The sequence below is a fragment of the Ovis aries genome, chromosome 2 (genome assembly GCF_016772045.2).
Source record: "Ovis aries strain OAR_USU_Benz2616 breed Rambouillet chromosome 2, ARS-UI_Ramb_v3.0, whole genome shotgun sequence".
Lineage (NCBI taxonomy): Eukaryota > Metazoa > Chordata > Mammalia > Artiodactyla > Bovidae > Ovis > Ovis aries.
In genome coordinates this window covers 220,580,639-220,593,003 of record NC_056055.1, presented here as the reverse complement: position 1 = coordinate 220,593,003, position 12,365 = coordinate 220,580,639, and the positions used below count along the sequence as shown (strand labels likewise).

The 12,365-nt window shown below is 43.9% G+C and overlaps 1 protein-coding gene across 4 annotated transcripts in view; it reads right to left on the bottom strand.

Annotated features, from left to right (window-relative positions):
* PLCD4 (phospholipase C delta 4) overlaps positions 1 to 11,415 on the bottom strand; it is a 29,040-nt gene extending 17,625 nt beyond the window's left edge. For 3 of the 4 annotated variants that reach the window (XM_012146199.4, XM_042244246.2, XM_027965188.3), the window contains exons 1-3: positions 6,143 to 11,415; positions 862 to 917; positions 690 to 745 (exon numbers count right to left, since the gene is read on the bottom strand). In XM_012146199.4, the coding sequence (XP_012001589.2) occupies positions 690 to 745; positions 862 to 917; positions 6,143 to 6,577 (547 nt within the window). In that variant the 5' untranslated portion in view covers positions 6,578 to 11,415. Of the gene's footprint in view, positions 1 to 586; positions 746 to 861; positions 918 to 6,142 lie in introns of all 4 variants that reach the window. The other variant, XM_060411308.1, reaches the window with a different exon arrangement.
* Between the last annotated feature and the right edge of the window lie 950 nt (positions 11,416 to 12,365).

Genomic DNA, 12,365 nt, shown 5'->3' with positions numbered 1-12,365 from the left:
TAAAGTGTTTTGGCCGATAGGAGGCACACTGTTATGACACATTTACGATATTTAGAAATATTCACTATAATAGTTAACACACTAAATTCATCCGGGTTTCAGGCCTCATACTAGGTGGTTTATATACATTAACTTCTTGAGCTCCTGTAATGTACTAGGCTGTTTAATCCTCATTTTATAGATGAGGAAACTTATATTAGCTTAAGTTAAATAACTTGTCCAAAGCCACTCAGCTAGAAATTGGCAGAGCCAGGGCTTTAATCCAGACAGTTGGCTACCCAAGATCATGCTATAATAATAATGATGATGATGATGATAGTAATAAGATAAAACCTATGATTTATTGAGCCTTATTATGTGGCAAAGACTTGGAAGATCTTTGCATGCCATAACCAATTTGATCCTTGTAACACCCTGAAGAGGCTAGTACAGTTATAATTTCCATTTTACAGACTCAGATAAAGACACGAAAGAGACCAGAGCAGGCCACATCATAAGACACTGGTCTCTCCTCTGCCCTCAAGCTGCTGGGCCTGTAAGGTCCTGTCCACCCACATGTCCACCCCTGGCTATCCACATCACTCACAGCTGGGCTTGGCCCTGCCTCCGGCCTGCCGGGCATGCCAGACTGTCATGCCATCGTCCTGAAGTCTGAAGAATCTTAGCTTCTTCCAGCTTTTGGACCTCACCTTGCGCATCAGTGTGCCTTTCTGCATCAGCAGCAGATCTTGATTGACGGGCAGCCCTGAGCCAGGAGAAGTAGGGAAGGTGGAGGGCTCAGGAGGAGCTTTGGAACAGGAGTCCAACCTCCTCTCTGTCTCTGGGTTGTCTCCCCAAGCCCTCTTCTGCAGGGGTACTCACGGCCTTGCAGCAGATACGCCATCACCCAGTGCTTCACCAGCTGATGCCAGAGTCACCTAAAGGAGCGAGGAGCAGCAAGGGGCTTCAGGTTAATCTTGAGATCTTAGAGTAATAGATCAAGGGAGGAAGAGAAGGAAATTAGTGTTCCTTGACTGCCTGCGTTGTGTCAGCTCCTTCATCTACATAATTTGTAGCTCTTTTCACTTCTAATTTGAGTTTAGTGATTGAGGCTTAGAGAGGCTAAGAAACTTGTCTCAATCACACAGGGACGTGGAATTTAAACCCAAATGCATCTGATTTCAGAGTTTCTGCCGTTTCCCACGGCCATCTCCGAAAGGGCCAACCCAGCGGTTTCTGCCAAATACCCTCTTCTTTCCCAACACCCTACAATCCATGAGGTCACGTTGACCACACCTCTCTCAGTTCCCCATTATTAGGAATCACCAACTTGCTGGCTGCCCGCTTTCAGAACTTGGAATCTCTCTGCATCTTAGCCTTCCTTTCTCCAAGTGGAATCATCTCAACTTCCCTTCCAGGAGCCCTCTCCATGCTCCTGTGTGGATCCTCCAGCTCTGGAGGGGCTATGCCAGAGTATTTCTTTTGTCTCTGCTACCACACTTAGTGCTGCGCCTTGCTAAATAAGCCACTTCTACCTTCACATGATAAAGTATAGCTCATACTCTTACTCATAATAGTAACTCTCACAGTTTTAATGGACCAGATAAGTTACATAGTCTCAGGACTGCATGCTCAAGTTTTCTCTACCTACTGAAAGAGAGTTCCTACCTTTAAATATGTGCTCATTTAGGACTGGTTATTCCATTGGTCATGTATGGATGTGAGAGTTGGACTGTGAAGAAAGCTGAGCACCGAAGAATTGATGCTTTTGAACTGTAGTGTTGGAGAAGACTCTTGAGAGTCCCTTGGACTGCAAGGAGATCCAACCAGTCCCTCCTAAAGGAGATCAGTCCTGGGTGTGCATTGGAAAGACTGATGCTGAAGCTGAAACTCCAATACTTTGGCCACCTCATGTGAAGAGTTGACTCATTGGAAAAGACCCTGATGCTGGGAGGGATTGGAGGCAAGAGGAGAAGGGGACGACAGAGGATGAGATGGCTGGATGGCATCACTGACTCGATGGACATGAGCCTGTGTAAACCTCGGGAGTTGGTGATGGACAGGGAGGCCTGGTGTGCTCTGATTCATGGGGTTGCAAAGAGTTGGACATGACTGAGCGACTGAACTGAACTAAAGTTATCGTAAGAGCTAACAACAAACTTGCCTTGAAAAGAACTAGATGATTTGATTTGTGGCCACTTTGATCCTAGCTTTGTGCCTAGAAGAAACATACTCAGTGCTTAAAACCAAATCATGCTGAAACTGGCAAAGTCCACAGAACATAAAGCTTTATGCTTTTGTATAAGCAAAGGATCCATGCTTGAAGAGAAATATTGTGGGTTTTAATTAGTAAGTTTAAACTTAAAAAAAAAGTCTTTCCAGCTGCCCTTTGCAGCATGTGGGATCTTAATTCCCCAATCAAGGATCAAACCTGTGCCCCCTGCAGTGAAAGTGTGAAGTCTTAACCCCTGAACTGCCAGGAACATCCCTGAATAAGTTTAACAATTTGTCAGAGGTGAATATCTTAAAAAAAAAAAAAAAGAATCCTTAAACTAATTATTTAGTTAGTACTCCATTTAAACATCATGTAGTTCAACTCCCTACATTAGACCAGAAGTCCAGAAACATGATGTGACTTGTCTGAGGTCACACAGCATATTAGTGCCCCATCTCCCTTAAGTAGGAAGAGCCGTAAAGCCACCCAGGGTGACAGTCTTCAGGAATAATGTAGAGGTCCCTGAAATTACAGCTCTCCTGACTGAAGGACCTAGAGAAGACTTTCCAAAGGAGTAGGAATGTGCAGGAAACCAATCTGAGTCTAAGCAGAAGAGATAAGGCAACTCTCAGGAGAGCAAGAACACAGCTTGAGTCCCAAGAGGGAAAGGTTTTACTGGCTGAGGCTGAACGTAGAAGCCTGAGTGAGACCAGAAGAGACCTCTGGAAGGAAGAAGGAAGGAAAGAAGACAGGAAAGCATTTCTGCTTTGCTGGGTGGTGTTGCACAGCTTGGAATCCAAGGTTTGCAAAAGTTCTATGAAGACTAAAACGTAACAGATCTCCATTAAATGTCTTAAGAGTTTCAGACTCTAAGAAAGGTTGGGGTCAACCTGGGGCTGAAGTCTAATCACTTTTGCCAACATTCTGCCTCCTGTCTCCTCTGAACTTCTGGGATGGGTGGGCTTTGGCCCTGGGAGAAGACAGAATTACCTTCCATATGCCTCTTCCATATGCCTGTGTCTGGGAGCCTCACTACGATGTCCTGAGACATGAGAGGTCTGAGAACAGTCCCAAGCACAGGGACACCCCTACTTCATCTCAAACCAGCCTTAGAAGATGATTTTATACTTTTTTGTCAAACTCTTTCAACCTCAGAGCTTGGCGTGCCCTGCTCCCATTCTTGAGTCACTGTTTTAAAACTGTATCTAGGTGACACGTGGCTGATAGAGGGCTAGGTTCAACTCAGGGAGCCACAGGATGTCAGAGCTGGACTTCATTTTGTAGAAAAGGGACAGAGGAGCTCTTTTCTCTGCCATCCTACGTGTAATTGAGTTTGCGCCTCACCATGTCTTCTCACAAGACTTTCAGGATCAGGCGACTCCTGACCACAAAAAAAAGCAGAATCATCCCATTCCTCAGTAGATTCCAATGAAAACAGGTTATCAGATACAACTCCAAGAGAAGACACTGGAGAAGAACCAAGATGGCTGTGTCAGAAGCCTCACATATGAAGTGGCACACATTTATCCTGTGTTAAGGTTGTACGCTAACCAACCAGATCACAGAACATCACTGCTCTCTGAACAACTCACAGGGGAGACGAAATGCTTGGCTCCCGGTGCTTTCTGTCTCCCCACCAGCGGTCTATGCAGCTCATTAAAAGTATGGGAATCCTTTTGTTAGAAAAAATAAAGGGGACAGAAGGCTAGCTGAACTACCAGTCACCTAATGAATTAAGTGGCAGAACTGGGGCTAGAACTGATGTCTCCATTTGACCAACTCAGAGACCTCACCAAGACTACCCTTAGAAAAGGCTTTCTCTAGGAAGCCGATGAAAGCAGAGCTAGGACTCAGTGAGGGACATTGTTCTCCCTCCCCGCCACCCCATCATTTTCTGTTCCTACCATATCCCACTCAATAGCCTTTCTTTTCCTTCTTCTTATTTTCTTCCCCTTCTCCCTCTTCTACCTGACCCCTTCTTTTTCCTTTCTTCCTAGTTCACTTTTCTCTCTCCTGGCCCTCCCTTTGCCTTCCTATTTGCTTACCTAAGTCAGCCTCTCTTTGCTCTTGACTTCTCATCCTTCTCCTCATCCCTTCTCCTCATTACTCCTTGCTCTTTCATTTCTCTTCTAATTTGCAATGGCTCGGATTCTCGTCCCCTGAAAGGTGCTTGAGACTTTGGTTCAGGAAGGGGGACTCTTGGGTTGGGATCCTGAGTAACGGATCCTTCTGCTCAGCTTCATCTTCCCCTGTATCCTAGGAGACTGACTAAACAAACTACTCAGAGAATGCAACTTAGAACTTAGGTGTTCTAGGTCTTGGTGTTTTCTCTGGCACCTGAAGGTGGAATGAGGAGGATGGTCACAACTGAGGCAGGTACAGTTTGGAGAGGAGGGAAAAAGGATTTGGGAGTGGGAGCAAGAGAAAGAGGCAAGAACCAGAGGATAATGACTGAGAGAGAGGCTGGGTCTTAACTGTTTACGCCTAGGCACATATGTGGAGCTCCCTGAGGATACAGATAGTTATCTCTACAATACAGATGAGAAAATAGACACACAAATAGGGCAGGAAGTGGCCAAGGTTGCCAAGCAAGATTTGGTCCTCAACTGACAGGTGGCTTCATATCTCCTGGAGATGGACATTGGTAGAGTTGCCTGTGACTTATAGTGGAATTCGAGGTTGTCTACAGTCTCCCTGAGGGCAGGAAGGAAGAGAATCATCCTGTTTACTCTCTTTCTTTGGAGCAGGATTATGACAAACCTTATTCATATGAAGAGGACAGAATGGCTCCCGTCACAGGTCATAGCCCTCAGAATGTTAGAGCTTGAAGACTCATACAACACATCAATCTAGTGGTTCCTGGTTATATCAGTGTCTCCTGTAGACTGTCTTAAAATAGAGATTCCTTAGCCCTACCTCAAATCTACCAGATCAGAGTTTCTAAGGATGGGGCCCAGGAATATTCATTTTTAACAAGAGCTCCTGAGACACAAGCAAATCTAGGGAACCCTCTACTCCCTCCCACAATAGATCAGGAAGGCATGGTCCAAAGTCACAGAGCTAGTTAACATCAGAGACAGGACTAGGAGCAGGTACTCTTCCCAATATTTTTTTTAATAATGATTCCCCAAAAAGGCAGCTTTATTTAAAAAGAAGTTACAGTAAAAATGAAAGAATATTTCCTGTGCCTAGAAAGATTCTGTTGTACTCTTGTGCACATCAATTTAATGTTCTCATGGACGCCTGTGAATCAATCAGATTCGTTTATGCCTCCTCTCATCCCATAAATTCTCAAGTGCCTCCTATTTGACAGCACTTGGTCAGACCTAGGAGGCAGCTGGGAATAGGTCAGACTGAGTCCCTGAAGTGTGAATTGTTGTTTTGGTCTCAACACCAACTTATCTGAAAATCATAGTTTTTCAGTTCTATAATCCTTCCCATTAGGCCTCTCTTTCATGGGCACCGAAAAAGTGCCCTGGATCATTGAGCAGGCTAAGAATGAGGCATAGAACTCAAACCCTGGCTCTTTCCATGGAAGTCTCACAACTCTCTGCCTATTATCAGGGGTTTCTGTATCCTCCATGGGTCTTGGCCAACTCTCATGTGGTAATCCTCAACAATCTGTTAATGAATTTGTGCTGAAGCATGATTGCTCCAGTTCTCTCTCTTCCCTTCCTGGGGTGGGCTCACCACTTGTCTACACAGTGGCAGCCCTGGGTAGCTAAGAGGTCCTCATATAAAAAGGTAACTGATATAGCTAGTAGGAAAACTATAAGTCCAAGTGGATAAGCTAGAGAAAACCAGCAGGTTGGGGGCCCATAAACCTGTTCAGGCAAAGGAGTCCAGGGTATGATTTAGTCAGGGGGAATAAGCATGTGGAGGGCACGGGCAAGGACTTGGGCATGTCGGAGCTAGGAGCAGAGGCTGGTCAGAGCCTCCAGCCCTTACCGTGGGCAGGATAGCCGTCCTGCGTCTGAGCTCTGGGATGCTCTCCGCCGTGGGGCAAGGAAATCCAGCGGGGCTCCTTTGCTCTTCTTGCACTCGCTGGCTTCCTCTCCTCTTCTGCTGCAGTTTGCTGCTGTCGCTGGCTGACTTACAGCCAGATGGAAGGAGTGGGGTGGGGAGAGGTGTGAGTTCTTTCCTCAGTCCAGCCCATCCAACCCTTAAAGGCCCAGGACACTGGTCAGTGTGAGGCAGTCGTGGGGGTGGGGTGGGTAGAACAGGATTAAGGGGAGGGATTGATGAGCAGTGCATCTCCAGGGAGGAGCCTGTCTGCCCTTCATCTCCATGCCAGCCCTCACTGACCTCAATCTCGCAGTAGCTCTCAGAGCGAAACCCAAGGAATATCCGAGTGGCAGTGCTCCATGAATCACTGCTTTTCATTCTGGTTGGTTTCTCTCTGCATGTTGTACAGCTGCCTTTGCCCTTATTTCATCTGGCTCCCTTCCGTGGTGTCTGTTTCCATTGGCCTGCTTCTGTGTCTCTGCATCCTGTCTTGCTGAGCACTCGGTCTAACTTTATGGCTCAGGGAAAGGAGAAAAGATATGGTGGGAAAAGGGGAAAGGTGACAAAAGGAGGAAGAATGATTTTAGAGTGTAGAGGGAAAAGTTGGCATCTCTCTATATATTAGATATCTGCTGAATATTGAAGGAATGTATATATGAATGTAGGAGACAATTTGTTTCATATGTTCATTCATCCTACAACCGTTTGTTCAGCATCTCTAACAGGCAAGGACATATCTGTGTGTTTATAAAGGTACATGTAGAAATGAAGCAGACTCACAGTGTATAAGGATCAAAAGCGAAAAAGAGGAACACAAGGCTAGAAAGACATCCAGCTGGGAAAGCAAGGTAATGAACTTTTTAAAGCGTGTATGAATAGGCAGCGGAAACAAACACCAAGACTGAGGAAAGGGGGTCAAGTTAGGAGAGGAATAGGGGATTGTCAAGGGCTTTATTACGGCCCCATAGTTCACAGTGAGAAACGGAGGCCCAGTGAAGTTTCAGCAATGGCCCGGACTCACAGGTCAGAGCAGAGACAGCCAGGGTCCCTTACACCCTCCCCAGCACTGTGAGCTGGGACCTACTTTTGCTCTGCCTTGGGAAGACCGCGGGGTATGGTTCTTTTTGGGTGTATGACAGAATGGATCTGAGGGTAGGGGCACAGCTCTGTACTTGGACTTCTGTGGGGAGTTATGTCTTAATCACAGGCACAGAGGGAACTAACTGTACAAAGTGGTGTCATTTCTGAGTGTGCTGGGACCTGGCTGCCTCTCGTGGCTCTTCCAAACATCGCTCAACTGCCTAATATTCTACCATTAGTGCTTATTTATAGCTAAACCTTTAGTCCCATTAAAATAAAATCCTCCTGAGTAATTCCCATAAATGTCAGGATAGTGGTTACTTTGGGGAGGAGAGAGGCATTGCGGTGGGATGGGGCATGTAGCTGGCTTCTGAAATAGCTGGCCAAGTTCTGTTTCTGGTCCTGGGTTGCTGATAAGGGTCTTCATAATAACTTATGAAGCCATACATTTTATGTAGTTTTCTATAGCTTTGTTATATTTTACAACAAAAGGGTTTCACGTTTTAGTAACTGGTAATTTCTGAAGCCTTAAGAGTCTCAAAATTTATACCTAAGTCAAGTTTACTGCACTGACAGCAGGTTTTAATAAAGGAAAAGGAATATGCAGGGAGTAGAGGCAGAAGAGGGAAGGCCATTCCCGGAGAACAGGAAGATTAGGAGGCATTAAGGTTTAAACTGTGCTGATTTCATATCTCACTTCTTAGAGGCCGTTTCCCATGCTTGTCTTATTCTCCCGTTTCCACTCCTCCAACATTGTCCTGTCCTTATTTTTCTGTACTAGCCCTTCTACACTCCCCTTCTACACTCCAGGATTTTTTTTTTTTTTTTCAATTTGACTACTTTGGGTCTTAGTTGCAGCCTGGGGGATCTTTGCTGCATCATGTGGGATATCTCATGGATTCTCATGATCATAATCTCATGATCAGCTCATGGACTCTCTGGTTGTGGCACATGGGCTTAGTTGCTCCATAGCATGTGGGATCTTAGTTCCCTGACTAAGGACTGAACCCAAGTACCCTGCATTGCAAGGCAAATTCTTTTTCTTTTTTTTTTTTTAATTATTTATTTATTTTTATCTTTGGTTGTGCTGGGTCTTCGTGGATGTGCATGGGCTTTCTCCAGTTGCAAAGAACAGAGGCTATTCTTGGTTGTGGTGTGCAGGCTTCTCATGGTGGTGGCTTCTCTTGTTGTGGAGCACAGGCTCTAGGCGGGCGGGCTTCAGTGGCTTCAGTCCACAGGCTCTAGAGCACGTGGGCTCAGTAGCTGTGGTGCAGGGGCTTAGTTGCCCTGTGGCAGATGGGATCTTCCCAGACCAGAGATTGAACCCATGTCCCCTGCATTGACAGGTGGTTTTTTATCCACTGAACCACCAGGGAAGTCCATACACTCCAGGAGTATATATATGGTTCGCCTCTCCGAGTCACTATTTGCCTCACCTAGTTGCAGCACAACCTCACTCTCTTCTGGGTGTTCTATGAGAGGTGTTATCACTCCTCCTGGATTTTCTTATGGAGTTCAAATCTCAAACATTGTTTCAGTGTTCTTATAAGCACCCCAGATTATGTATTCTGATTTTGGGGAAAGCCATCAGAAAACCTTCACAAGGTTACTGTGGCTCCAAGGAATGGCTTAGAAGACAGGTCCACTGCAGGATATTCTTCAGATCCAGGACAGGAGCAGACAGACAGGGCCCTGAGCACAGGAACTGTCCATCTGGTTTAGTTGCTCCTCTTTCCATAATGATCCTGTCCCATCCCCACACTCTTGTCTATTATTAACAGATCCAGAAACCTGATCAGGGCAGCAGCAGCAGCAGAGGGATTTTCTGGGAACCATGCCCAGGAAAGGCCTAGAAGCCCTAAATTGAAATGAAGGGGCAGCTGGCAAAGAGGAAGACCTAAACAGTGTACCCTGACACTGCTGCACAGGCAAGCGTAGGCTCTCCTCCTGACTCTCAGAGGAGACGCCTTAAACTTCTCTGTTCCAGGGCTGGGGTTTCAGAGACTTACTTTCCAGACCATTCAGTCTAACTTCTCACACTTCTGAAATAAAGCTCCCCTTTCTCATTGGTCAAAAAGGAATACTCAAAATATTAAGTTCCACCTAAAAAATAATCTATGAGACCACTGGTTGATTTGGGCTTCCCAGGTGGCACTAGTGGTAAAGAACTCACCTGCCAATGCAGGACACACAAGAGACTTGGGTTCGATCCCTGGGTTGGGAAGATCCCCTGGAGGAGAGCATGGCAACCCACTCCGGTATTCTTGCCTGGAGAATCCTATGGACAGAGGAGCCTGGTGGGCTACAGTCCATGGGGTCACGAAGAGTTGGACACGATTGAAATGACTAAGCACAACTGTTTAACTTAAAAGCCAGGATATATAACTTTGAAAGACAACAGAATACATGGACACTTCCATTCCTGAGAAAACACTCACAAAAACCTTCAAAATAACCCCCCTTTCCCAAAAAATCAAGGTTGGGGGGAAAAGAAAGTATAAAAGAAATCAGAGATCAAGATGATAGAGATTAGAATTTAAAATGCAACGCCAGGGCTTCGCTAGTGGCTCAGTGGTAAACAATCTGCCTACCAATGCAAGAGACATGTGTTTGATCGCTGGTCCAGGGATATCCCACAAGCTTCAGAGCAGCTAAGCCTGTGCACCACAAGAGAAGCCGCAACGAGAAGTTAGCATATTGCAACTAGAGAGTAGGCCCCACTCACGAAAAGCCCATGCAGCAGTAAAGACCCAGCACAGCCAAAAATAAAATCTTAATGCAAATGGTATGACAGACCACTGTGAGAGATGAAACTTTCAGAAAGTTCACGAAGTAAAATACAACTATATGCTATTTATAAGTCATGTCTCAGAAAGACGGGTCTTAAGGGTTGACAGTTAAAGGAGGGTATCTGGGTGTGGAAGGACTCCAATCTCCTTTTTCTTCAAGACTGTTTTGGCACTATCCATTTCCATGAAATAAAAAAAATTAATTTTATTTTTTCACTTATTTATTTTTGGCTGAGCTGGGTCTTCATTACTTTGCTGGGCTTTTCTCCAGTTCCATGCAAATTTTAGAATCAGCTTGTCAATCTTCACAAAAATAAACCTGCTGGGATTTTACTTAGAATTGAGTTTCACTGGCAGATTAATTTGAGAGAACAGGTATCCTTCCGATATTATTTTCCAGTCCATGGAGTGATACATCTCTTCATCTACGTCAGTCTTTTTTTGTTTGTTTGTTTGTTTACAATTAAGATGTTTCAATTTTTTTTTTAAATTTTCAAAATGTACTCATGTTGTTGTCAGATTGTAAAGTCATCCCTGAAATTTCATTAGGGTTAAAAATGTTTCTCTAATGGTATCTTATATACAATTTAAAGAAATAAAACTAAGTTATTGTGAAACACAGTGAGATTTCTAAATACTTGAGAACATAGACAAGTTCCCACTTTGTTTCCAATAGATATAAGCTAACCTATACCAAGGAAGAAAAATATTAGGTGAATCGACGTATATGACTTGACCACATACCTGTCAATCTTTCTTTCCAGAATGTTGTTTGCAATGTAGAGTCTGCATATCTTTTGGCATATCTATTTTGAGCTATTCAATTTATTATGCTATAATAAACAATATATTTTTGAATGTCATTTTCTATTTATTGTATTTAGAAACACATAATTAACTTTTTTGAGGTGCATATTGACTGTATTCTGTGACCTTGCTAAATTCACTTAATTCTAAGAATCTGTAGATTCTTTTGAATTACTTACATACACAATCATGTTGTCAGCATGTTTTTTTGTTTTTTCCCTTTATTATCTTATTTTCTTGACATCACACTGGCTGGGACCAGTTTAATGATATATAGAGTTGTGATAGTGGACATCCTTATCTTATTCTTCATCTCGTGGAGAATGATTCCAGTATTTTATAACTCAAGTTTACTACAGGTTTTTTAAAAATAGAATTTTATCTATTTGGCTGCATCGGGTCTTAGTTGGCAGCACTTGGGACCTTTCCTTGGGGTGCAAACTCTCCAGGTGTGATGAGTGAGTACAGTTGCTCTGAGCGATGCGGGATTAGTTCTCTGATCAGGGATCAAACCTGCATCCTTTGCATTCCAAGGTGGACTCATAACCACCGGACCACCAGGGAAGTCCCAACCATAGAATTTTTATTAAGATTTTGTGTTTTCATGAATATGAAACTTTTTCTTTTAAATCTTTAAATTACAAATGAATTTGAATTTTTAGGTCAAAATAATTATGCACAGATATACACATAGGTATATCTACATATACACACATATAAAGATTTTTATTAGATTAAGGATACCCCCTTCTATTCCTGCTTTTCAAAGTTTTTAAAACTCATGAATAGGTATTGAATTTTTTTTTCCTGTAATATTTATTTAGCTGTATCAGGTCTTAGTTGCAGCACAGGGGATCTTCAATCTTCACTGCGGCATGCAGGATCTTTAGTTTTGGTACGTGGGATCTTACTTTCCTTACCAGGGATCAAACACTAGACCCCAGCATTGGGAGCATGGCGTCTTAGCCACTGGACCTACAGGGAAGTCCCGGTATTGAATTTTGCAGTGCTCTTTCCTGCATATATTTCATGACTGTGATTCTTCTCCTGTTTTTTGTTAATTGAATTCAAGCATCAAGTCAATCTTCTATTGTTGCAGTAAACCCAAATCAGATATGACCCATTATCTTTTCTATATGTTGCTAGATTTGACTTGACTGGAAATTTTACATTTACATTCATAGGAAAGGCTAGCAGCTAGTTTTCCTTGCTTCTAATATCTTTGATAGTTTTTCGTGGCTGAGTTATACTGCTTCAAAATTTAATTTAGTTCAGTTCAGTCGCTCAGTCATGTCAGACTCTTAGTGACCCCATGAATCGCAGCACACCAGGCCTCCCTGTCCAACACCAACTCCCAGAGTTCACTCAGACTCATGTCCATCGAGTTGGTGATGCCACCCAGCCATCTCATCCTCTGTCGTCCCCTTCTTCTCCTGGCCCCAATGCCTCCCAGCATCAGAGTCTTTTCCAATGAGTCGACTCTTCGCATG